Source organism: Suricata suricatta, chromosome 1, assembly GCF_006229205.1.
Source record: "Suricata suricatta isolate VVHF042 chromosome 1, meerkat_22Aug2017_6uvM2_HiC, whole genome shotgun sequence".
In the NCBI taxonomy this organism is placed as follows: Eukaryota; Metazoa; Chordata; class Mammalia; order Carnivora; family Herpestidae; genus Suricata; species Suricata suricatta.
Window position 1 is genome coordinate 99,196,616 of NC_043700.1, and position 23,721 is coordinate 99,220,336.

General features: G+C 38.7%; 1 protein-coding gene across 2 annotated transcripts in view; it reads left to right on the plus strand.

Annotated features, from left to right (window-relative positions):
• SEC24D (SEC24 homolog D, COPII coat complex component) overlaps positions 1-23,721 on the plus strand; it is a 100,713-nt gene that overhangs the window by 66,786 nt on the left and 10,206 nt on the right. For both annotated transcript variants that reach the window (XM_029941571.1, XM_029941578.1), the window contains exons 12-20: positions 3,736-3,927; positions 4,492-4,585; positions 12,716-12,832; positions 13,642-13,812; positions 14,973-15,069; positions 15,202-15,347; positions 16,333-16,471; positions 17,189-17,307; positions 22,005-22,184. In XM_029941571.1, coding sequence (XP_029797431.1) covers positions 3,736-3,927; positions 4,492-4,585; positions 12,716-12,832; positions 13,642-13,812; positions 14,973-15,069; positions 15,202-15,347; positions 16,333-16,471; positions 17,189-17,307; positions 22,005-22,184 — 1,255 coding nt within the window. The remainder of the gene's footprint in view (positions 1-3,735; positions 3,928-4,491; positions 4,586-12,715; positions 12,833-13,641; positions 13,813-14,972; positions 15,070-15,201; positions 15,348-16,332; positions 16,472-17,188; positions 17,308-22,004; positions 22,185-23,721) is intronic.

The following is a 23,721-nucleotide window of genomic DNA, read 5'->3' on the forward strand; positions in this document are numbered from 1 at the left end:
TGAGAGGGGGAGGGGTAGAGAGAGAAGGAGACACAGAACCGGAAGCAGGCTCCAGGCTCTGAGCTAGCTGTCAACACAGAGCCTGACGTGGGGCTCGAACCCACAAATGTGAGATCTGACCAGAGCGGAAGTCGGAGGCTTAACCGACTGAGCCACCCAGGTGCCCCCTTTGTTTTTGTATTGAGAGACAGAGAGAGACAGTGGGAGCAGGGGAGGGTCAGAGAGAGAGGGACACACAGAATTGGAAGCAAGCTCCAGGCTCTGATGAGGGGCTTGAACCCATGAACTGTGAGATCATGACCTGAGCTGAAGCAGGACACTCAACCAATTGAGCTACCCAGGCGCCCCTCCCTGCTACTTTTAAATCTCCCTCTAAATCTCCTTCTTCAAAGTTTTTATTCAAGCCAAAATACCTTTTCTCCCTTTATCTTTTAAAACAAATCTGGTTGCTTTTTTTCTTCCCCAAAGTTTATTTTGGGATCTGCAGGTATATAATCTTATACTTCTTGTGGTAAGATAGCCATCAGTTTGATTTACTTCTTTGAACCAGGTAATATGCCAAGTAGCTTTTGAAAGCACAGTATAAGTCTAGATTAATGTCTAAGGTATGTCCATCTCTTAGCTCATCTTTTGAAAAGTAAGGGTCCCATTCTTTACTCTTCAACTTTGAATTTACATCTTTGATTTTGCCAGATGCCATTTCTGTCTGACTTCTCTGAAACAGGAAAGAAGAGATTTGAAACATTTCATCTGTTGTTCAAATCAAGCAGCTGGGTTTTTTCCTAGTTGTTTTTAATGCTCCTGTAGCTAAAATGTTCAAAATTCTTGATTTTGGAATATTCCAGTTCATTTAGTTACTAACATCTTCAGTTTTGTTGTCAGATTCATTTCATTAAAATAATAGGGACAAGTATTGATGGAAGTGGTAACTGAAAAACAGAAGAAGAAACACAGGTTGTTCTCTGTGATATCCTATATGTACCTTTATAAAATATGTATAGAATTAATATGAAGGAGAGGGTGAGATTTCATTTTCTTTTGGTTATGATTTAACCAAGGCAGTTATACTGTTGAAAAAGAAAATTTTAAGGTAGTTCTTTGTTTCTCAAACAAATTAAAAAAATATGTTCCCATGAAAACATTTTATAATATTTTGCAATAATGTGAAATGTTCTGATTAGATGTTTTTAAAAATGTTAATTTAGATTTTAAGTGAGCCCTGTGAATCCCTGGATACTGCTTTCCCATCATTTGAAAATCTTCAAATCCAGTGGGAAATAACAATCCAGATTCTTCTCTGTAATTTTTCTTTTGTGTCTTTTGCCTTAATTGACTCTAAATTAACTATTAAAAGAGCATAAATGCTCTTGGGATTTACTGGACATTTATCACCTTCGGTAATAAAAAGTTTACTCAGAAATGGGAGCTTAACTAGTGGTATGCTGGTAAACTGAATCTCAAATAAATAAAGCCTTCATTGTAGTGTTTGCTCATTCCTGTGGTGTAAAATATTTCCAGCCAGGCTGATTTTAAACTAGCAAGGCAGCATCACTAAACAGGAGTTGGGAAAAGATGCATACAATCAATTTATCAACGTGTGCTCTAAGTTGTCATCCTAAATACAGCATTTCACCTTCACGATAATCATCCGGAGCAAACCTCTAATTCCTCATGTTATACTAAACCCTGCAGGAGCAGGGAACATAAACTATAAATCAATACTCAAGGATTCATGACATGTTAACTAACAGGCACTACATACTAAGAGCCCAGTGAGAATGATTTGTAGAAATTGAGAAGAGGAAGTAACTTCTGATTGCTAGCATCAGGGGAGGTTTGAGAGAGGAAGATATCTGTTTGGTCTTAAACAGTTAAATTCTAACAAACAGTGCGGCAGGGAGAACATGGGTACAGTATAGTATAATGGTTAGTTACATGACATCATACAGTTTAGGATATTCAGGGGTATGTGTGTATAAGTCTGTGTATGTGCAGTTACAAAGGATAAGGATACTATTTCTGAAAATTTTGCAGGAGTCCACAATATAAACATTTACCAAGTGCTTTTGGAAGGGATTATGAGGATCTATTTAATCTGCCCACTCATTCATCAAGGCCACAATGAAGAACAAATACCTTAAATTAGCAAAGGCAGTAGAGAAGAAATAAAGAGTTTAAAGTCAATAGTTTGTCAACCTGTACCCTCCTGAAGCATCAAAGAAATTGAGAAGTCTGCAGAGGGATCAAGAATTTGAACTTCAGATACTTTCATCTATATACTTTAATTTCCTTTCTCTTGTACTCAACTCTTTATGCTATGTACAAAGTTTAGGAACTGAGCATGCTAGGTTCTTTTTTTAAAAAATGGTCCCTAAGCAAAATAAGTTTTACTGATATCCAAGAATAAAAAAAAAATAGCGTATGTCTTTTATGGCTGTCATATAACCAGTGAAAATCAGGAAGATCGTTAGTAGTGTTGTAGGAGCCGGGAGGGGAAGGGAGACAAAGAGAAACTTGGGTAAACAGTAAAGAGAGTTTAGACCACTCAATTTAAGTATAGACTTGAATAAATAGGGGTGCCTGGGTGGCTCAATTGGTTGAGCATCCGACTTTGGCTCAGGTCATGATCTCACAGTTCGTGGGTTGGAGCCTGCTTCCAATTCTGTGTGTCCCTCTCTCATTCTGCCCCTCCCCTGTTCATACTCTGTCTCTCTCTCTCTCTCTCTCTCTCTGTCTCTCAAAAATAAATAAAAATGTTAAAAAATAAAATTAATTTAAAAAAAAGGCTTGAATAAACATTAATGCCTTATACTCTTTTCAGGAAGATTAAGGCCCTATCTTGGAATTTCTTTAAAAAATGCACTTTTTGGGGTGCCTGGCTGACTCAGTCTGTTAAGCGACTGACTATGGACTTCGGCTCAGGTCATGATGTCACGGTCTGTGAGATGGAGCAGCGTAGGCTTTGCGCTTACAGCTTGGAGCCTGCGTGGGAGTTTCTCTCTCCCTCTCTCTCTCTGCCCCTCCCCCTGCTTGCACGTGCACTCTCTCTCCTTCTCTCAAAATAAATAAGCAAAATTTACTTTTCATTATGTTTTTAGAGTCTTGCCATGACATCACAAATGCTTATGTATTTAGAATTATATCACCAATTCACATATGTGATTTTTAAGACATATTTACACGATATGTTTATACGGCATATAGCTCTCACAATCAAGGCCAGTTTCTATTGAGTCTCTAGAATCTGTAACAAGAGAATCACACAGAAGGAGCAAGTCCTTTCTTGATAAAAATAGCTCTCCTGTTTGTAACCTGAGTGCGCCTTTCTCTTGCTTCAGATCTTCCATTTGTTCTTCTGACCTTGTTGTGACTTCTAAGAGAGTGTTGTTTATAAAGAATGTACTAAGCCTAGTTTATTACCCAAAAAAAGCATACCTTGCAATTGCTATGGATTAAGAATACATATATTAAAGAAAGAAATATATTAAATGTATATTCATATCTGTTTGATTTTTTTTTTCTGCCTACAATTTTGAGAATTTTTTCCTTTATCAGCTTATTTTTCTAATATCCCCCATCCCCTGCTGTGACTCAGGATTGTTTATGTATTCATTAAGAGGAAAACTTTCAATATGTCTTCCATTTATTTTATTGAAGGTATACTTACTAAGTTTCTGATAGAAACCTCTCTCATAAATATATGAAAGAACTTCAAATACTGTGTTTTCCTCACAGGGAAGACCAGGAAGAGACCTCCGCAATCCGAGTAGGTTTCATCACATACAACAAAGTGCTGCACTTCTTCAATGTAAAGAGTAACTTGGCTCAGCCTCAGATGATGGTGGTGACCGATGTCGGAGAGGTCTTTGTCCCTCTCCTGGATGGCTTCCTCGTCAACTATCAAGAGTCCCAGTCTGTGATTCACAAGTAAATATCGAGTGTTTTATGATTTAGATAAAGATCAGGGATCTGTTTTGAATTATTTTGATTTAATCGCCTGTTGTTTTGTCGTTAGCAAGGGGGTTTTAACATTGTAAAACTCTACCATTTATGTTAGTTCTACTTTAATGTATCTAAAAGGAAGAGGTTTATTTTTTTTTCATACATTCAGCTAGATCAGTCCCTTCTCTTTTCTAGAAAGGTTATGCAAAGGAGATATTTTCTTCATAGTGATGAGTATATGCAATAATTATTGTAATAGCTAAAGATACAGTCACTGTTCTAAGAATTTATGGTCTAAGAGGTCAAATATGTAAATATGAAATAATATTTACAAAGGGTATGCTTTTGTAAGTGTTCCAAATAAATCATAAATTTTGGTTCCAAAACATGCCAAGATAGCATTCCCTGAGGGATGACCTGTGAAAGTCACCCATAGGTGTTCAACATAAAATAAATACCATATGCATTTAGACTTGAAATGTTGATTTATTTCTTGAAGCTTATTACAAATATGCTTAACATTTAAAACCTTTTACTAATTCATTACAGTTTATTGGACCAGATTCCAGAGATGTTTGCAGACTCTAATGAGAACGAGACCATCTTTGCTCCTGTCATCCAGGCTGGCATGGAAGCACTAAAGGTTGGAAGTCTTTTTTCACTGCTAATAAATAAATTTTTAAAACCAGACACACACACACACACACACACACATGAAGTTTCATCTATGAAAGAAAATACAGCCTTCATTAGAGCATGTAGTTTGCTCGAGGCCCATTCCAAACTTCCCTACACTTCTTGGGAGGAAATGGCCAAAACCATGGATTGCTCCCAGCGTTTACATTCCAGAACTCTTATCATCTGAGGAACTGATTTTGTCAGGACTTCCAGTTTAGGTCCTCCCTTTGGCTTTTATATGAACTTGATGTGCTCTATTTTCTGTTTAATTTTTTTTAATGTTTATTTATTTTTGAGAGAGTGCAAGCGGAGGTGGGGCGAGGGGAGAGAGAGAGAGGAGACAGAATCTGAAGCAGGCTCCAGGCTTTGAGTTTTGAGCACAGAGCCCAGTGTAGAGTTCAAACTCAAGAGCTCTGAGATCATGACCTGAGCCAAAGTTGGACATTTAACTGACTGAGCCACCCACGCACCCTATATGATCTATTATAAAATTACTTCAACAGTGCTGATGCACAGGGGCACATGTGCCCCAATGTTCATAGCAGCACTTTCAACAATAGCCAAATCATGAAAAGAGCCTAAATGTCCATCAACTGATAAATGGATCAAGAAGATGTGGTTTGTATAACAGTGGAATACTACATGGCAATGAGAAAGAATGAAATCTGGCCATTTGTAGCAATGTGGATGGAACTCAAGGGTGTCATGCTAAGTGAAATAAGTCAGGCAGAGGACAGATACCATATGTTTTCACTCATAAGTGTAACAGGAGAAACTTAGCAGAGGACCTTGGGGGAAAATAGTTGTGGAGAGGGAGATAGGTAAGCCATGAGAGACTCTTGAATACTGAGAACAAACTGAAGGTTGATGGGGGTGGCAGAGAGGGGAAAGGGGTGATGGGCATGGAGGAGGGCACTTGGGATGAGCACTGGGTGTTACATGGAAACCAACTTTGACAATAAACTATAAAATAAAATAAAAATAAAATAAAATAAAATAACTTTAACGATATCAGAACTACCAGATAAGAAGAGGAAAAATATCTCCCTATCACCCTCTCCTTCCTTGGGGTTTTCAAACACGCAAGGGCCAGGCCCCTGACAGTGACAGATGTGAATACCACACAAGGCGTTGCTGAAAGCCAAAAGCAGATGCAAGGTTGGCTGTGTCTTCAGTTGGGACGCCGAGCGTTAATGACTTGGGCCTTTTTCATAGTAAAAAAGAGCCATCTGAAGAAGGCAAAATGATTGACAGGTACTGACTGTTAATCATTATTACCTTAGCACAAGGTCACTTTGAAGCCTGCATAGCTAGTTCCTAATAATTGATTTTTAAATTTTATTATTAAAGTTAAGTTGAAATTAACTTCTAAAATAAAATGGCTAGTACCAATAACAATAGCAATAGCAATAATAACAGCAATAGTAATGCTATGGAACTGAGTTTATGAAACCCTTCCACATAAACTTTTGTGTCTAAATATTATAGTTTGGTTTTAGTACAGTGATTCTTACCTGGGTTTTCTGATCTTCAGAGTATTTACTCACTGAATCAGAAACTTGCAGATGTCCCTCAAAAAACCTCAGAATACATGCCAATTTAACATAAAATTAAAAATAAATTTTACGTCATAAAGTGATTTGGACATGTTAGGGTCCATCTAGTGGAAACGTTGGCCTACAGTAAGACTTGGGAATTTCTGTTTTATTCCACATTACAAAAAGCAAATATTTTCTATTTCAGTTTGAAAGAGTTTTGTTGTTCTCTTTTCCAGTAAGGTAGCTAGAGCTGCCACGTAAATTTCCTAATACGTGATCATCGTACATGGCCCAGCGAGTTTTTCTGCTCTCAGAAATTAGTACCGGGAATAGAATTGTATTCATGTGCTAGTGCCTGAGAGGAAAGATGAATGGATATCCTGAAGCCAGTATATCAGTGAAGACAGTAGAGTGGGAAGGAGAATGCGGGCATGTTGTCTAGGCACCGAAGTGCAGAATCCCAGCTCAACCCCTTGTTCCTGAAAGGGAATAGTGCTGTCTTGTAACAATGGGTTCACATTGGTCTAGAGGTCTAGACACTGCTTAGCAGCTTTGAAAGAAAAAAATGAATAAAGGAAATTTGCCTACATGCATTCCGTGTGTCCCAAGTGTGATGTCCCCTATGATGCATTACTGCAAAACCATTGTGTTGGTCGTCCCTGCAAAGTTCTGGGAGACTGGTCACGCGGCACAGCGGGCGCAGTCAGCAGTCTCAGGGCTCATGCAGCAGAGGCCGCTTCCTTTCATCCGGTGTGTTTTTGTATCTTTTGCATGTGATTTTTTGTTGTATTTGCGATTTTTTTTGTTAGAGTAAGTATAACTTTACACTGAAGTTTAAAGATGAGAAGAACTAATACTTAAATGTTACAACTCAGAATAACTTCACAAATATCAAAGTTAATAAGTAGCATTCTTCTTAAAAAGTAAAAGAACTATCTTTATAAAATGTAAAGAGTTGTCTTTTTAAAAAGATGGGAGACTGCCCTTGTAAAGTGACACTGTTGGACATAATGTTGGTGGCAGTTGCTGTCGTGTGCCCGTTGGCAGAGCAGACCTTGTTCGCCAGCACCTGTCTCCTTGGAGGCGGAATGGAGCTCTGCTCTGCAGAAGGATAAGCAACACAGTAACTCCTCAACTAACTAGTCACAGAGTCGTGTGTCAAAGGGCGGCTACATTATTGAAGTGCAGATTTCTGGCCCCATACGCAGATTCGAATTCATCAACTCCTCAATATGTCCTCCTGATCATCCGTATTTGAGAACTACCAGCACAAGGAATTATTATTCCTTCTGCAGCCTCTAAGGACGTTCTTGCATTATGTTAACTCACCAGCAAATTTCCTGCCCATACAGCTTTGTCTATTACTTTTATACTAGAAATGCTTTCACTTAACCATGACTTAACACGTTGTCCTAAGTTTTTCATTAATGATTAAATTAAGAGAAACCGCTAAGAAGACAGTTTCTTTCTTGTGTAGAACATTAAATGAAGATATTATTGCATATTAATCAATTTCTTACATGTGGAAAGATTCACTGGCTGGTTTCCTAGAGTCAGCTTTTGTAAGCATTCTAACTCCTAATGTTTCTTCTAGCCTTAACCTCCAAACACAATACCAGTGATACTTAGGGTAAATTTTCTAAATTTAATTATTTTCTTTCCATGGCCTTCTTGGTAATTTCTAGTTTTTTACATTTGCTTTGGTGATTCTATTGTATATGTATCTTTAATCTGTTTTCTTAAAACTTTTTTTTGAGAGAGAGAGAAAGAGCATGGGAGTGGTAGAGAGAGAGGAGAGAGAATCTTAAGTGCAGCCTGACATGGGGCTTGATCTCACAACTATGAGATTGTGACCTGAGCCAAAATCAAAAGTCCTTCACTTGACTGACTGAGGCACCCTATGGCTCAAAACTTTTCTATAAATAGAGAGTTGATTAAAAAAACAGATTAATGATAACATTTCTATAAATAGATAGTTGATATTAAAAAACCAGATTAATGAAAAAGTTTCCCCTGAATTTGCCAGAAAGATTCTGGGTGATGATAATTCATTGTACAAGAGCAGAAACTGCTGTAATATAATTGGAGCTTGTCTGAAGTTTGTGTTTTCTGCCTTGTAGCAACTTTATAGATTTGGACGAAGAAAAGATTTTTCCAAATAGGATAAAAGTGTTGTGTGTGTGCACGTGTGTGCACGTGCATATGCACCTGGTGTGTGTATGATTATCTGCCTCTGGAAGTAATACTATCTCATCATCTTTTTAGGATTTCTGTGGCAAAAAGCAGTCAGACTTAAAGTTGGGTAAATTGTATACAAGGGCACTAACATGCTTGCCTGAAGTCATTATTAGGCAAAGAGCTAACATTTTTGAGAATTTGCAGGGTAGTATCTAAATATTGAGGAGACCACATCATTCATTTGTTCTTTCAATCAAGAAAGATTTATTAAATGTTTTGTAAAGCAGTGTCAGGACTACTATTTCTACTTCTAAGTTGCTTGCAGTGTGGTAGAAGAGATGTAACTCTCTAATACAAGACATGATATTTATGGCTCATATTCCCCAAAAGGCCGGGGGAGGAGAGCAGAGAGGAGCCTTGGAAAGCCCAGGACTGTGGCTATTCAGCTGAATTGCTCAGGATATTATGCACAAGAGGCCAGAGGTGAGAGTCTCACCCTCTGTGGACAGGGAGGAGAAACTGAAGGAACATCCAAGTGCAGGGTTTTTTGTGTGTCCAAGTGAAGACATTTTAGAACTAGACTCCCCCATTTGAATTAGAGCTTTATTTTCTACCAGATAGATGCCAAATAAAATCCATATGTAATTAGCTGTAATAAACTTCTTGAAGCACAGAAAGTAGACAAAAACTAACAAAAAACATGTGCTAATTTGTCACAAAGATAAAGAGGGAAGATTTGGAAAGTTTTTATACATACTTTCTCAAAAGTCCCTGAACCATTCAACTGCAGGCTTCAATACAGTTTTTTCTGTTGCACATGTTTCTGTGACCACAGCATCTCGTTGTCTTAGTGTCTCTGTTCCCACAGTCTTTCAAAACCTGCATCTCCTCTCAAAATGTGACCCTCATAACTGTGTGAATTTCTAGCATTGTCTTTTAACTTGGCCAAACAATAATTTTTCTGAGTTAGCTATTAGTTTTACCAGAAAACTAGATAAATAGTATTGGGCAGCAAATTGGAAGGAAATAGCCTTTAATGGTTATGCTTCAAAAATATCACTAATTAGGAAATGTATCTTTTTTTTAATGTTTATTTTTGAGAGAGAGAGAGAGATAAACCATGAGCATGGGAGGGGCAGAGAGAGAGAGAGGGAGACACAGGATCCAAAGCAGGCTTCAGTCTCTGATGCGAGGTTAGAACTCACGAACCGTGAGATCATGACCTGAGCTGAAGTCAGAGGCTTAATCGACTGAGCCACTCAGGAGCCCCTGGGAAATTTATCTTTAAGTATCTTCATGTATATCTAAATTTGATTTGCACATGATGCATTGCAACATTCCTTCCTTTCCTTCTAAACATTATGGAACACCTGTAGTGAAAGCTCTAGGCTTGGTAGAGCTTGGAGAAGCACACTGTAGAAAATCAGGGTCCTTTCTTTCTCATGAGCCTGTGACCTGTAGAAGACAGTCGGATACATAAAGTTGTGGTACGGTGTGATTAAGTATTTGGAAAGTAGAGTGGGGACATGGAGGTAGAGGCGGCCAACTCTCTTGAGGGTGATGTGAACACATCTCTCAGAGGAATGGACATTGGAGTTAAATTTTGAACAATGATTTCTCCATGCCAGCCTTTCTCAAACTGATTTCCATCATAATAATAATGAATGACATATGTCATTGTCATTTATCAATTCTATATGATACACTTGTGTGGACACAATCAGATTTTGATAAAAGCAAAGGGATATAAGGATATAGAGCATTTAATGCCCTAAGAACTTTTTCTTTTATTGTTGCTTACAGAAGATTTTATAAGTATGTGATTAATGAAATTATAAATCTAAAATCAAGCCATTATAATTGTCTAATGAATTAGAAATAAATATGGTTACTATATTTTTCTCAATATTGGACTTTGTGTTTTTTAAATTTTTTAAACATTTATCTAGTTTTGAGAGAGTGAGAGAGACAGAGCACGAGTTGGAGAGGGGCAGAGAGAGACAGGGACCCAGAATCTGAAGCAGGCTACAGGCTTCAAGCTGTCAGCACAGAACCCTATGTGGGCCTTGAACTCACAAACTGTGAGATCATGACCTGAGCCAAAGTCAGATGCTTAACTGACTGAGCCATCCAGGTGCCCTTGGACTTTGGTTTTTAATGAGCCTGAATTTTTCCTTCAGAGTTTTACTCCGTGAGTAATATTAACAAGGCAATTATGTATCTTTAGTTATGATTAACACCAGGTACTGGGTCATTGAATTCTGTCAATGATATTTTATGTAGTTACTATTTTTTCTGTGTCACATATTAGGTAAGTAAGGTTTAGAGAAGTTAAGTACTTTGCCTACTATCACTCAGCTAATAAAACGGTTGGGACTCTTATCCATGCAGATAGGAGCCAGGACTCCTACTCTTAGGTCCTGTGGTGTACAGTTACAACACTTGTATGAGCAGAGACTAGATGAGTAGAAGTGAGGGAATATCTAGATGGACTGACAGTGAACTCCTTAGAGGAACTGGGTGGGCCAGCCAAGAAAAGTTGGGGAGAAGATGGACTTTTAAAAAATGTTTTAGGGGCTCCTGGGTGGCTTAGTCGGTTGAGCATCTGACTCTGGCTCAGGTCATATCACAGTTCTTGAGTTCGAGCCCCACATTGGGCTCTCTGCTATCAACACAGAACTTGCTTTGGATCCTCTGCCCCTCTTCTGCTCATTCTCTTTCTCTTAAAATAAATAAATAAATAAATGAATGAATGAATAAAACATTTTATACCTTTTCTGCTACTTCATTATAATTTGTAGAAGTAGGTAGGAGACTAGTGCGGCAGTAAAATCACTACTTACTGCTGGCCGCGATGAGCACGAGCCGGGGCATGGTGTATGTACCCTTCCAATGGGCCAGCTGTGACCCCACCTCTGTGACCCACTCACAAAACATTGCATGTCTCTTAGTGAGACACATTAGGACAGGGCTAGCCTTGAATTTTATCCATTTTTATTTTAGGCAATTATCCACAAACTCACATATCTTATTAATAATAGCAGATAGCTTAACAACACACCTTACCGCTGATCCAGGCACACCACCATGTGCTGCTAAACAGGCTTTTGCAAACAGCTCCAGGCCAAGAAGAGGGAGAAATGGATTCCAGGCTAAAGGGACAAAATGTGCAAAGATGTAGAGGTGTGTAAAGCACGTGGTATATTCTAGGAAAGCAAGAAGCTTGTGTGGAGGAAACTTCCTCCGTAAGGGGTGGCAGGGGTGAGGACATGTAGAGATTAGACTTGAGAGGTATACTCAGACTAAACTCTAGAGGGCCTTGAAGGGCAAGAGGGTCACTGGCTGTGTGACCCGGGGCAGACTGGATGATCCTCAGTCTTTTTAGCCTTAGAATGCAGAAGACAGTTTCTTCTGCACAAGGTGATACTAAATGAGAAATGTGTGTGAAGGGCCTGGCAGGGAGCTGCACACATCAGTTGATTGCAGCAGCCCATCTCACATCTTTTTGCCCTTCCTGCTCCCACACAGGTAAAGGTATGTGGACTGTATCACATAGTAGAGAGTCTCCAGGATTCTTATGGAGAAGTGCCCCACACATGATCAGAATAGTTACCTTTGTTTCAGAGAGTGCCCTGGCAGCAATATGCCAGGGTGGTTTGGAGAAAGTCCAGATTGGAGGGTTGAGTATAATGACTCATTCAATCTCAGTAGATTTTGCTTAGTAGATTCTTTCTTAGGTCCCTAAGTAAGATTTTAAATATTCTTAATGCAGAATTGACTTTTGTGGAGCCTAAATTCATCTTTTTATTGATTTCCAGGGACTACAGATATAATCTCGATCACATATTTTTCCTTTTGTCATCTTGTCAGCTGGTACCTTGTGTGCACTGTTGCCACAACACTACCACGTTCGTGTGCATTCTTCCTTGAAACACCACTTTAGGTTTAATCTGTGTTTACTAAAGGTTTCAAAGAAGAGCTTCTGTTGCATCATGATCCTGGGAATTCTATTTATTTTTGCATCATGGGATTCACTTGGTCCTGAAAGTCTAGGCTAAACGAGAAAGTATTTCCCCTGTAATGCATGCTTTTAATAGTTTGTCGAAGCATCATCTATATGGACCTACATTCAAATATTGTCTGTTTCATTTACAACTTGTGTGACTTTAGGCAAATCACATCCTACCTGAGCCTCAGTTTCTTAGTCTATAAAATGGAGAGAATAGTACCTGCCTAGGGACACAAAGGGTATTTAGAGGATTAAATGAGATATGTATAGTGCTTGGCTCATAGAAAGTACCTGTATTTTAATTTATTTCTCATTCCCATAAAGTACAACTTTCCCACCCAAGAATTTTCTGTATTTTTTTTTCTTTTAGGCAGCAGACTGTCCTGGGAAGCTGTTCATCTTCCATTCCTCCTTGCCCACTGCAGAAGCGCCAGGAAAGCTCAAAAACAGAGATGACAAAAAACTGATTAATACTGACAAAGAGAAGGTATTTGTAAACAGTGCCCCTCTGAAGTATCCTTATGTCAGTTTGTAAGGGCGAGTAAGGAAAGCGGGAATGTGCCCTTTGTGTAAGAAAGGGAGAGAAGCTAAATGTAATGTATAAATGTGGAACATTGTATATTTTATATCTTATGTATTATATATTATATATTATATTTTGAATCATATATATTTTAAGAAATTTTAGATTCCTAGAGAAACCGATGTCTGAAGTAGACTTAAACTTTTCATGTATAAACTGTCTGAGAGACTGGGAGATAAGACTGTAAGACAAATGGGAGAAATGGGGGGAAGTGCAGGAAGAAGATAGAGGGAGAACGTAGCGAGCACCATCGGGCAGCACTCCTGACACAGGAAATAGAGGTACTGAGACTCACAGTGTGCTTTGCCCAAACCCTCTGACAGTATCCCCATGGGGTGGGGAGTAGACAGATCAGTGGGGGGATAAGACCATGATGTAGGCATCCAGCTACTGGCCACCTAACACCGGACAAACTGCCTCCTCCAGGTCTGTAAAGGTAAGACGGCAAGGTCCACTTCATTAGCATTGTTGGAGGATCAAATAAAATTGCACACACACAGCTATTTCTCACAGCATGAGCCTGGCACACACTGGGTACTCAAAAAATGGCTGTTGTGTCGCACTGATGATTACCATAATTCATTCCTTCAGCCCAGTTCACTTAACTGAAAAAAATTTTTATTTCATTTTGAAGGAATTGAACAGAAATAAAAAATTTAAACCAAAAACATTTTGCAATTTTCTTTGTTCCTTTTGTGCATCTTTTTCTTCAGCTACTTTTCCAGCCCCAAACAAATGTCTACGACTCACTGGCCAAGGACTGTGTGGCTCACGGCTGCTGTGTGACCCTCTTCCTCTTTCCCAGTCAGTACGTGGACGTGGCCTCTTTGGGTCTTGTGCCTCACCTCACGGGAGGAACTCTTTACAAATACAACAATTTCCAGGTAAAAGCCAGCAACTCGTTCACCTCACGTTTTTGTACTGCTATTTATTTAACTTTTGGTGCTTAAATCGTAAGTTAAGAAAGCTGTGCCCCCTTGTGGACAACTGACAAATGTAAATTCTAGAGCCTGTGGAGACCATATGTGATTAGGCAATGACTTTCCTGCCCTCTAAGTATTTGGGAACAGACTGAGCTCATTTAGCCTCAGCCTCAGCGGTGAATTTCAGTGTAAGCTTCCATGATGAGGAAAAATAGATTCTATATAAAAGGTTTAGTATTTGAAATATATTTAAGATATTGATCTTTTTATTTTTATTTTTATTTTTTTTATTTCCCCTCCCTTCCCCTTCTCTTGGCCCCTTGTTAGGTTTCTCCTGTTAGACCTATGAGTAAGTGAAGTAAGTCTTAGGCAAAGAAGGACAGATACCATATGTTTTAAGATACTGTTTTTTAAAGTGACTACGTATTTTAAATTGTTACAGTTCTGGACATCAGTTCATTATACCCTTCCCTTCCAGTCCTGGATTGAGAGTCACGGGATAGTAAAACTGTCTGCCCTGTCCAGACATAGGTCTGTGGGCAAGCGGGCTTGCTAATGTTTTACCCTTCAATGCAACAAGCCTATATACCCAGGCACAGGGATAGGTACAAACTTCTCCTGTGGATGAATGTCCTTCAAAACTTACCATATTAAGAGGTAATAGATGTGTGCCTCCTGCGGGCAGCCTGCCTCCCCAGAAAGATACAGAACAGACTGAGCTGTGCCCGCTCACTCTGTTCCTCAGACTTACTAACCAGATAAATCACCTGCCCTCATCTGAGAAGCAGGGGTCCAGGGAGTGCCTCTTACATACCTACCCATGGAAACATGGAGCGAGGATAAGTGTTCCGCCAACACAAATGACAAATGTTAATCATCATCTATTTTTATGTATCACCAATAACATTATTTTCAATCATCTAGCTACAGATTTATGTTGTAAATTAATTAAGAGGTTTGGTAAGACCAAAGATTGCAAATGAAATATAATTGAAAAAGCTTTAAGAACCCTTTTTAAGTTTTCTGGATAAGGATTTTAATCAAGATTTTTAGAAATAGGAATTGTTGTTTTAAGTATTTTGCTGCCATCTGGTGGGCATTGATCCTACTTTATTTTTTAGATCCATATGGATAGCCAACAATTTTTGAATGATCTCAGAAATGATATTGAAAAGAAAATAGGATTCGATGCTATTATGAGGGTTCGTACCAGCACAGGTAATTTTCAATTACACGGTTTTTCAAGTCTCCGTTGGGTAATTGTTTCCTATTCAAATTAATAACAGGCCAACAGAGAAAATGACAGTAAATTAAATAGAAGCAAAAACTTCCCTTTTTCCTCATCATTAGGTTTCAGAGCCACTGATTTCTTTGGTGGAATTTTTATGAACAACACCACTGATGTAGAAATGGCAGCCATTGATTGTGACAAGGCAGTGACTGTGGAGTTCAAGCATGATGACAAACTTGGTGAAGACAGTGGAGCCTTAATCCAGGTGATTTAAAGCTTATTCCCATCTTTTGTGTTTTAGTTTGTTACAGCAATCACTGGGGAGACTAAGATACCATCAACTATGTCAGTCTCTCTATAAAGAAATCGAACTCTATTTCTCCAAAGACAGAAGTCGTTAGATTATAGAACTCCATTGTGTATTCTCCAGAGCCTGATTTATATATGCTGCTTGTGTGAACTAATAATTTTATGTCCTCACATGAGAGTCTAGCAAACTGTGGTCGTATTGTAAGCATTAGCAAACTGACACCAGCAGTGTTCAATTCTTTCAGGCTTTTGTACCTATTCATTCATTTGTTGCATTCCTACCATGTCAGATGCCATGTTAGGTACATTATTATGTTATATGCAGGTAGAAATAGAATTTGGTTTTATAGTAAATAAAATTAAGTAGAAGCCATGGAGATTTTGAATTAAAACAAAAACAATTATATCTAACAGCCATAGTTTTCAGATACTGGAACCACCCTTAAATAATAGAGCTTATCATTAAGTTGAGAAAGAGCTCTACCTAATATTATTTTTTTTGACCACAGACATTCGAAAAAGTGGATACTTGTTTGCATTCTTGAAATACATATGTCATCAGCATAAGACTTAAGTACATCATCAAAGTTAGCTGTGTGTTTGTGAACATAAAGTGTTTTTGGACCTGAGTGCCTGGTAATAAAATCTCAGATATGTGAAAGTACACTAATAGTAGATGCACAGAGATATGTATGTGTGAAGGCCAAGGTTAAATTTAAGTGTAAACCAGTTGAAATGCTACATAGAGACCCAGTGTGTGAATTGTCATTATTCCTCCCTTATTTGTTATTGTTCGGTCATTAGCAACAATACAAAAACAATCTGTAGAGGGATTTCGAGGTCTTTGAGCCACACACAGTGCTCTGTTAAATGCAAGATCAGACTGGCTTCGGTGGACATGCGGAGCGTGAAAGCATGTGTCCTTGATGTTGTCTCTGCAGTGTGCTGTGCTGTACACAACAGTCGGAGGTCAGAGAAGACTCCGGATTCACAATCTTGGCCTGAACTGCAGCTCCCAGCTGGCTGATCTCTATAAGAGCTGTGAGACAGATGCCCTTATCAACTTCTTCGCCAAGTCAGGTAACACCCCTAATCCTGTGCTGCTGTGTATCTTGCCTAATTCAGTCAAGACTTATTGGTTAATTGAATTAGTAACTGACAACTTTTGTGGCAGCACAGCCTTTCCGGTGGGCAAATTCAGAACATATAAAAACAGAGTGTCAAGGAGGATACCCAGCATCTCTAATTCCAGATTAATATTGAGATATCTCCGCTCAGGCCCACACTACACAGTGTTATTCAATGTTTCCTTCTTGGGAGCCTGAACTTGCTTAGGCTGAACTTGCTTATCCACACCACGATAATTATGAAATTCCGGGAGCCTGAGTTGGACCCTCTTTGGTTCCTTCTCCCCTTCATAACTGCCATTTGAGATTCCACACCAAGGTTTAAAAGAAACAGCAGTCCAGTCCATTGGAATTCAGGGTATCAGAAAATGGCACATTGGTTTTTCTTTTCTCTGTGTATAGAGTTCTGTTTATAATATTCTGTGGAAAAAATCTGGACTAATTACCCACCTTTTGTTAGAGGTTAGCCATTGTTCTTTGGGTATGTTGTCATACTTAGTAATAGGGAGAACATTAGCAGATGACTTTTAACATTTTAAACACTTTTTCCTTGGTGGGTGTACTGAAGATAATAGCATTTTTGTTTATTATTATTATTACTACTACCATTTGAAGGGATTGATTTCTGAGCTAAAGCCTTCATGCTCTTTTCATTGTTTTGTGCAACTAGCATTTAAAGCAGTTCTACACCAGCCCTTGAAGGTCATCCGGGAAATTCTGGTTAATCAGACTGCCCATATGTTGGCGTGTTACCGGAAGAATTGTGCGAGCCCATCTGCCGCAAGTCAGGTAAGTCCTTAGATCCCACGGTGTTACAAGCAATTGTGTGTTCCTTCAGCATTTAGCTGCTGAAGGTTTGTGGTGATGCAGGCATTTAGATGCTGTCCGTAGTAAACTATACAACCAAGAAGAATGAAACTGCTGTTTGGAGTCTATAGTCCTTACATAGCCAACATTAAAAAACTCAGTGGCTGTACAAGATGCATGAGCGAAAAAATATGTGCACATTTTGGGTTGACAAGCACTACACTATATGCAAATAACAGAATGTTATATGTAAGAAATGTCATATTATAAATGGGGTTCGCTTTTGCTTATAAAGAGGGATGTTTTGTTGAGAAATGTGTGTGCATAAATATCTTTTGGCATATTAACAATCATAGTTGACACGAGCAAATGGCAGGAATGACCTCTTTATATTTTATAAACATGAATATAGTTTATAAATATTGGAATTCTTTATGTTTAAAGGTTAATAATAGGTATGAAGAGTTTTAAAGGAAATGTCTTTGGGTACCATCTACTAATGTGAACATCTTAGAAGATCCTTTAAATAAATCTCATTTAGACTCTCTCCTGTAAAAGAAAAAGTAGAACCTCATGTTCCCATTTATTTTTGTATCTGTTCTCTTGCTCACATTTTTCCCTATGTCAGTCAAAGCTAGATGCCACTTTTCATAGTTTTATGTTGAACATCCGAATATAGAATTTGGATTGAAAGAGAAGACAGTGAGCAACAGATGGGAAGCTTTCTGGCTAACTCGTGGTCAGACATGGATGCTGGGGGGACATCTGAAACCACTCAAGAGTAAGCCTTTAGCAGCGGAGATCGTGTAGATAAAATTGGGGGCCAACTTTCATAATCTGGGGAAATAAGGAAAATAAAACACAGTTATTAGCTTGGGCTGTTCACAGAAATTCCTTTCTGTGCTGTTCTAAGTGATTGAATCAGCCGTCCATTCTTGTCTCCTGGTGCTGACAGTCACATAAGCAACTCTTGAATCTACATGTGAGTGTCAATCCTGTTTATTATCTAGAAGATTTGGATCTTTGGTAACTAACCTCCAATATCAGTACTATTTCAGTATACTTGTTTAATTTATACAGAGCCCACCAGCTGTACGTGGATATAGTCCAGTCATGAGCACTTTGCACCCCCAGCTTTACTATTTGTTTTATAGCTCTGGAAACCTCAGTCTGTCTCTGGAGTATCTCATGCTTCAGAAGGATTAGTTGAAGGAGAACAGGTACAGTTAGTGTCCTCAGAAAGTTTATTTGCTAACATTAAAGCAATTGGATTCAAAGACCTTAACTTAAAAACAAATCTGTTGCCTATTTAAGAAATATAATCTATCTGTTCCTTCTGATTTAAAAGTTAAAAACTTTGCCTCTACTAGATCATTTGTTCATGCAGTTTAATTATTTCTGGAGGAAAAGTATTATGATGCCAAATTTTTTCTAATAAAGTTGATAGAGATTATTTCTGTTCTTATGATGAGATTTTACCTTTTCCAAGAGCACATGTCAAGTGTACCTTTAACCAATGGTGTGCTTTCAGAAATGACATAATTTAGATATGATTATCCAGCATGGAGGAGGGGGGGAATGTATGGCTTATAAAACTTAGCAACAATAGTATATTAAAATATACCATTACTTTGAAAACATGAAATGGCTGGACTTGGGGTCCTCTTCAGAGAATGTAACTTCACATGTGCTGCCCTTGCATAGTTCATTTGTGAGAAATAATATCTGAGGAGAAATTCCTAAAGGAATTCCACTCTTTTACTATAGAGTCCAAAGTTTCCTTGATCTAAGCAGGACTATTAAGCATCTGGATTCTTGGATTATGTAACAGTGAACCTCAGAAGATCTGCTTTTACTGAATCTCCAGGGCCAGGACTAGCCTGAGACAAGAGAGGCACTTGGTGTGCAAAATTTAAGGAGGCCCCACTTTAAAGGTCATAGTATAGATGCTGGCTAAGACATATAACTATAAACAACATTAAAGCAATTTGTTAAGCTTACATAAGCAAGGTAGACTCTTTTTATTAACTCTAATAATTCAGCGTTCTTAAGTATATTACATCATATGGGAGTACAGTGACTTCAAAAGGAAAGTCAAATGGACGTAACTGCAATGCCATAGGTTTTTTTTTTAATTCATCACTACGTCTATCATTTCAAAACTAGAGAAGAATTCTCCAGATTCAATCAAACTGGACTGATGTGAATTTTTTTAAGTTTACTTATTTATTTTGAGAGAGAGTGTGTGTGAGGGTGGGGCAAGGAAAAAGCAAGCGAGAGAGAATGAACCCCAAGCAGGCTCTGAGCTCTCAGCGCAGAGCCCCATGTGGAGCTCAAACTCACAAACCAGGAGATCATGACTTGAGCCCAAATCAAGAGTCAGACGTTCAACCAGCTGAGTCACCCACGCACCCCTCATCTGAACTTTTACTCCTTCCTCACCTGTACCTTTTTTCCCCAGGAATAGTGTCCATCTGTTGCCACATTTTCTTCCCCACTATCTCCTTGTTTTCTTTCACTCTAATTCCAGTCTTCATCAGTTTTCCTCCTTATTTACCTCCCTAGTTTTCTTCTTTCTGCCCCCTCTCATCCAGTCTCTTCTGATCAGACTTTTTGTCTGTAGGGTCATCATAGGACAGTGTCCTCCCTTGGTGGCACTGAGGACAACAGATTTCCAAACTGTCTTAATATAGCCTGATTAACGAGAAGCAACCAGTGAAATGACAAGATAATATTTGAAAAATCGTGTGTTTTTCTGAGAATATTCTTAATCCATAATATATAAGGCCAAATGGCTCTGGAATATGACTATAATCTGGTTCCTGTGTCTTTTGATCATATTTTTTCTGGGTTGGAAAAGTGGTAGCAAATGTTGTCAAATAAAAATCTTACGCTAGAGAAGAAAAATTATAAGAAGAGTATGAGGAAACATGCATTTAACTGTCTTTGATTCTCTGAAAAGAGATTAGAGAGGAGAAACAAACTTCAAAGTAGGATTGTCCTGAAATGTTTGACTAAACCAGTTAGAAAACTGTCTTACACCTTCCTTACTTAGTAGATCATGAGTAGAAATTTAGGATGTAAAGATTTAAGTTGAGGAGTAAATCCTAATAGAGCCCCCAAAGGAAATTTTCTTTTCAGTGTAGATTCTGATAAGTGTATATTCTTTTTCTTTTTTTCTTTTTTCTTTTTTTTATGTTTATTTATTTTTGAGAGAGAGGCAGAGCATGAGCAGGGGAAGGACAGAGAGAGAGGGAGACACAGAATCTGAAGCAGACTCCAGGCTCTGAGCTGTCAGCAGAGAGCCCAACGCGGGGCTCAAACCCACAAACCGTGAGATCATGACCCGAGCCCAAACCAGATGCCCAAATGATCGAGCCACCCAGGCTCCCCTCTTTTTCATCATTAAGATAGAACACTAAAAAATAAATGATGAATTTATAGACCAGTTATTTGTATTCATAAATTGTCATTATCTCCTATGTATTCCTTTTGAGTATTTCCCTATCCATTGACCTACTGTTAAGTGTAAGGAAGTGACACTGAGATCAATCTTGATTCTTAGGCGTTTTTATAAAATTCAATTGGGAGAAAGTTAAACAACACATAAATTATTTGTAATATTTTTTACACATCAAATTATGTTTCTAGAAGTGCTGCATTGTACTGTTATTTGAAGCATCACATTACAGTCTGTATTTTAAAGCCGAGTGAAGTTACATGAGCTGAAGTGGGGATGGAGAAGAGGGTGCAGGTGGTTTATAAGGGCAGAATTAAGATAATTCATATACTAATTGAAGGTGAAGAAAAAAATGAAATTAGGGCTCATCTGGTAGTTTAGTATCTCAAATAGGAAGCGTAAGAGGAAGAACATGTTTGTGGAATTGTAGGAGTTTGATTTTGCTTGTTACCATTGTTACCTAAATCCAGGAAGCATTTCCTATTTTAGTTTGTATCTGTACTACTGCAACCTTCTTGGTATGTTTTATGTATTTACGTGTCTACCATCTTTATTGGACTTCAGGCATCTTGTGACGTAGACTATTCCTCATTCCTCTGAATGTCATTGACACTTTGCTCTATAGAACTCATGACACGGTGGCATTCAATAGTGTTTGGTGAGTTTGTGACTACCTGTGTGAGTTTAAGATGCATGAAGAACATAGAGATAACTCATAGGCAGTCAGAAAACACACTGTTCTTGAACTGAAGAGGTACAAGGTGGGAAAATTGATTAGGAATCATTTATTTAATTTTGTTTAGTAAATGTGTGTGATACTATGTGCTAAGTACCATTACATGTGCTTCACAAATTAATAATCATTGATTCTCATGATCATACCGTCGACCGTCTATTCCATTTTTAGATGAGAAAACCTAGGAAAAGAAAATGATTTGCCCAGGGTCACACATCTGGTAAAAGGTGGAGTTAGGATTGCATTCTAGGCAGAGGGTATTGACAGCCTCTATGCCAAGCTGCCAAAACACTAGATAAAACTCGGTGCCGCTCTGAGTACATACAATGTGCCAGTTTATGTGGTCCAGGTGCTTTATGTGAGCTCTTGTTTAATCCTCAAAATCATCTCAAAAACAGGTGATGTTTCTGTCTTAAAGATAAAAGCTCAGGGGTTCTTTCTCATCAAGGTCAAGCACATGAAACAAATGTCTTTCTTTTTCAGCTCATTTTACCAGATTCCATGAAAGTATTACCTGTGTACATGAATTGTTTGTTAAAAAACTGTGTGCTGCTTAGCAGACCAGAGATCTCAACCGATGAGCGGGCGTACCAGAGGCAGCTGGTCATGACCATGGGTGTGGGCGACTCTCAGCTTTTCTTCTACCCCCAGCTTCTGCCAATAGTAAGTACACTGTGCTGGTGCATTGCCTAGAGGAGTCTGAAAGGGAATCATATATTGTCCTTTTCCATATGTTGTGTCTGGAATATTTTGTTCCTAAGAATTCCTTCGGAATATGTATGCGGGACTGAGAGCAGGGGCTCTTTGAGCAAGTTGCCTACATGCATCAACACGTGCTCATTACGGTGATGACGGGGATTTGAGGTGTTCCTACTTCCGTGAATTGCTCGGATGATTACTTTTCTTTCCTCATTCCCACACTGGCAGATTAAAAAGGTAGTAAGCCAGTTGGAGCAAGCCAAGCTTCACTGGTTCAAGAAATCTACCTTATAGCATTAAAGGCAACTGATATGTATCTGTGTGTGGGATCTCATGTGCACACATGTATTTGTTTCTATACAATGTATGAATGTCTAAGAGTACCATATTTCACTAGATGGCATGATTAGCCTACACCAAATACAATTAAGCATTTACAAATCAGTAGGTATCTGAGGGCACGTACACTGTATAAGGAACAAGTTCACTTGCCCTCAGAGAATTTACTTTGCAATGTAGTCTACTTATTTGAAGTCAGTCATTATTGTCGGGAATGCCCCTGTCATCTCTGACTAAGCCTTTTCCCCTGAGACCTAACGAGTTCAACTTATAATCAAGGGATAAGAGGGAAAGACTGATGGCTTATTTCTAATTCTTATATTGAAACTCTTACTCGGGCTCTCAGTAACAAGGCAATCAGTATTGGAAAGACTTAAATTAAGTTTGAAATTGAAAGCTATAAGTCTTTCAATCAGTAGGAATGTTAGATATAAATTTACAAAATGATTGATTTTCAGATAAAGTTGGATTAGCAACCATCTATGTGTCAGAGAAACTAGAACTTGGAAGGATAAGAGCTTCCCCACTCCACTAAAATCCTCTTGCTGAGGCCACCAGTGGCTGGATTCCACTGTGCCAGCATCTGACCAGATGTTGCAGGATCAGAAGATGAGGTCAGATGGAAAGGAGGGGAAGATAGAATAGATGACACCAGGCCAAGGCAGTAGGAAATTTGGTGTTTACTGAAATGGAAAATCCAGAGCGTGGATCTGACACAGTTGATTTCTCCCTCCAGAAACACCTTCTTCATCTGGCTTCACCTGGTTTCTCTGCTTCCCCGGCCACTTTCCTTCTGTCTTTGCTAGCTTATCGTCTTCTTTCTGTCAGACTACTCTGGGGTTCATCTTTGGGAAGCTTCTCTTGTCTGTCTAAACTCAGTCCCGTGGGGGCCTCATCTGTCCTTTCAGTGTTCAATGATTCCCATGTTTATAGGTCCAGCCATATCAGGGTCCTAAACTCTGTATGTGTCTGTCCTGTAGCCTATCGAGCATCTCTCCGTGGGCGTGTGATGGGCACCTTAAACCAAGCCCTGATTGCCTCCCCAAGCCTGCTCTTAGGCAGTCTTCTCCATCCCCATTTACCCCTACTTTCTCCTGCCAATTCTTTAGGCCAAAACTTGCAGTCACTCTTGACTGCTTTTGTGCCTTTATCCATCACATCT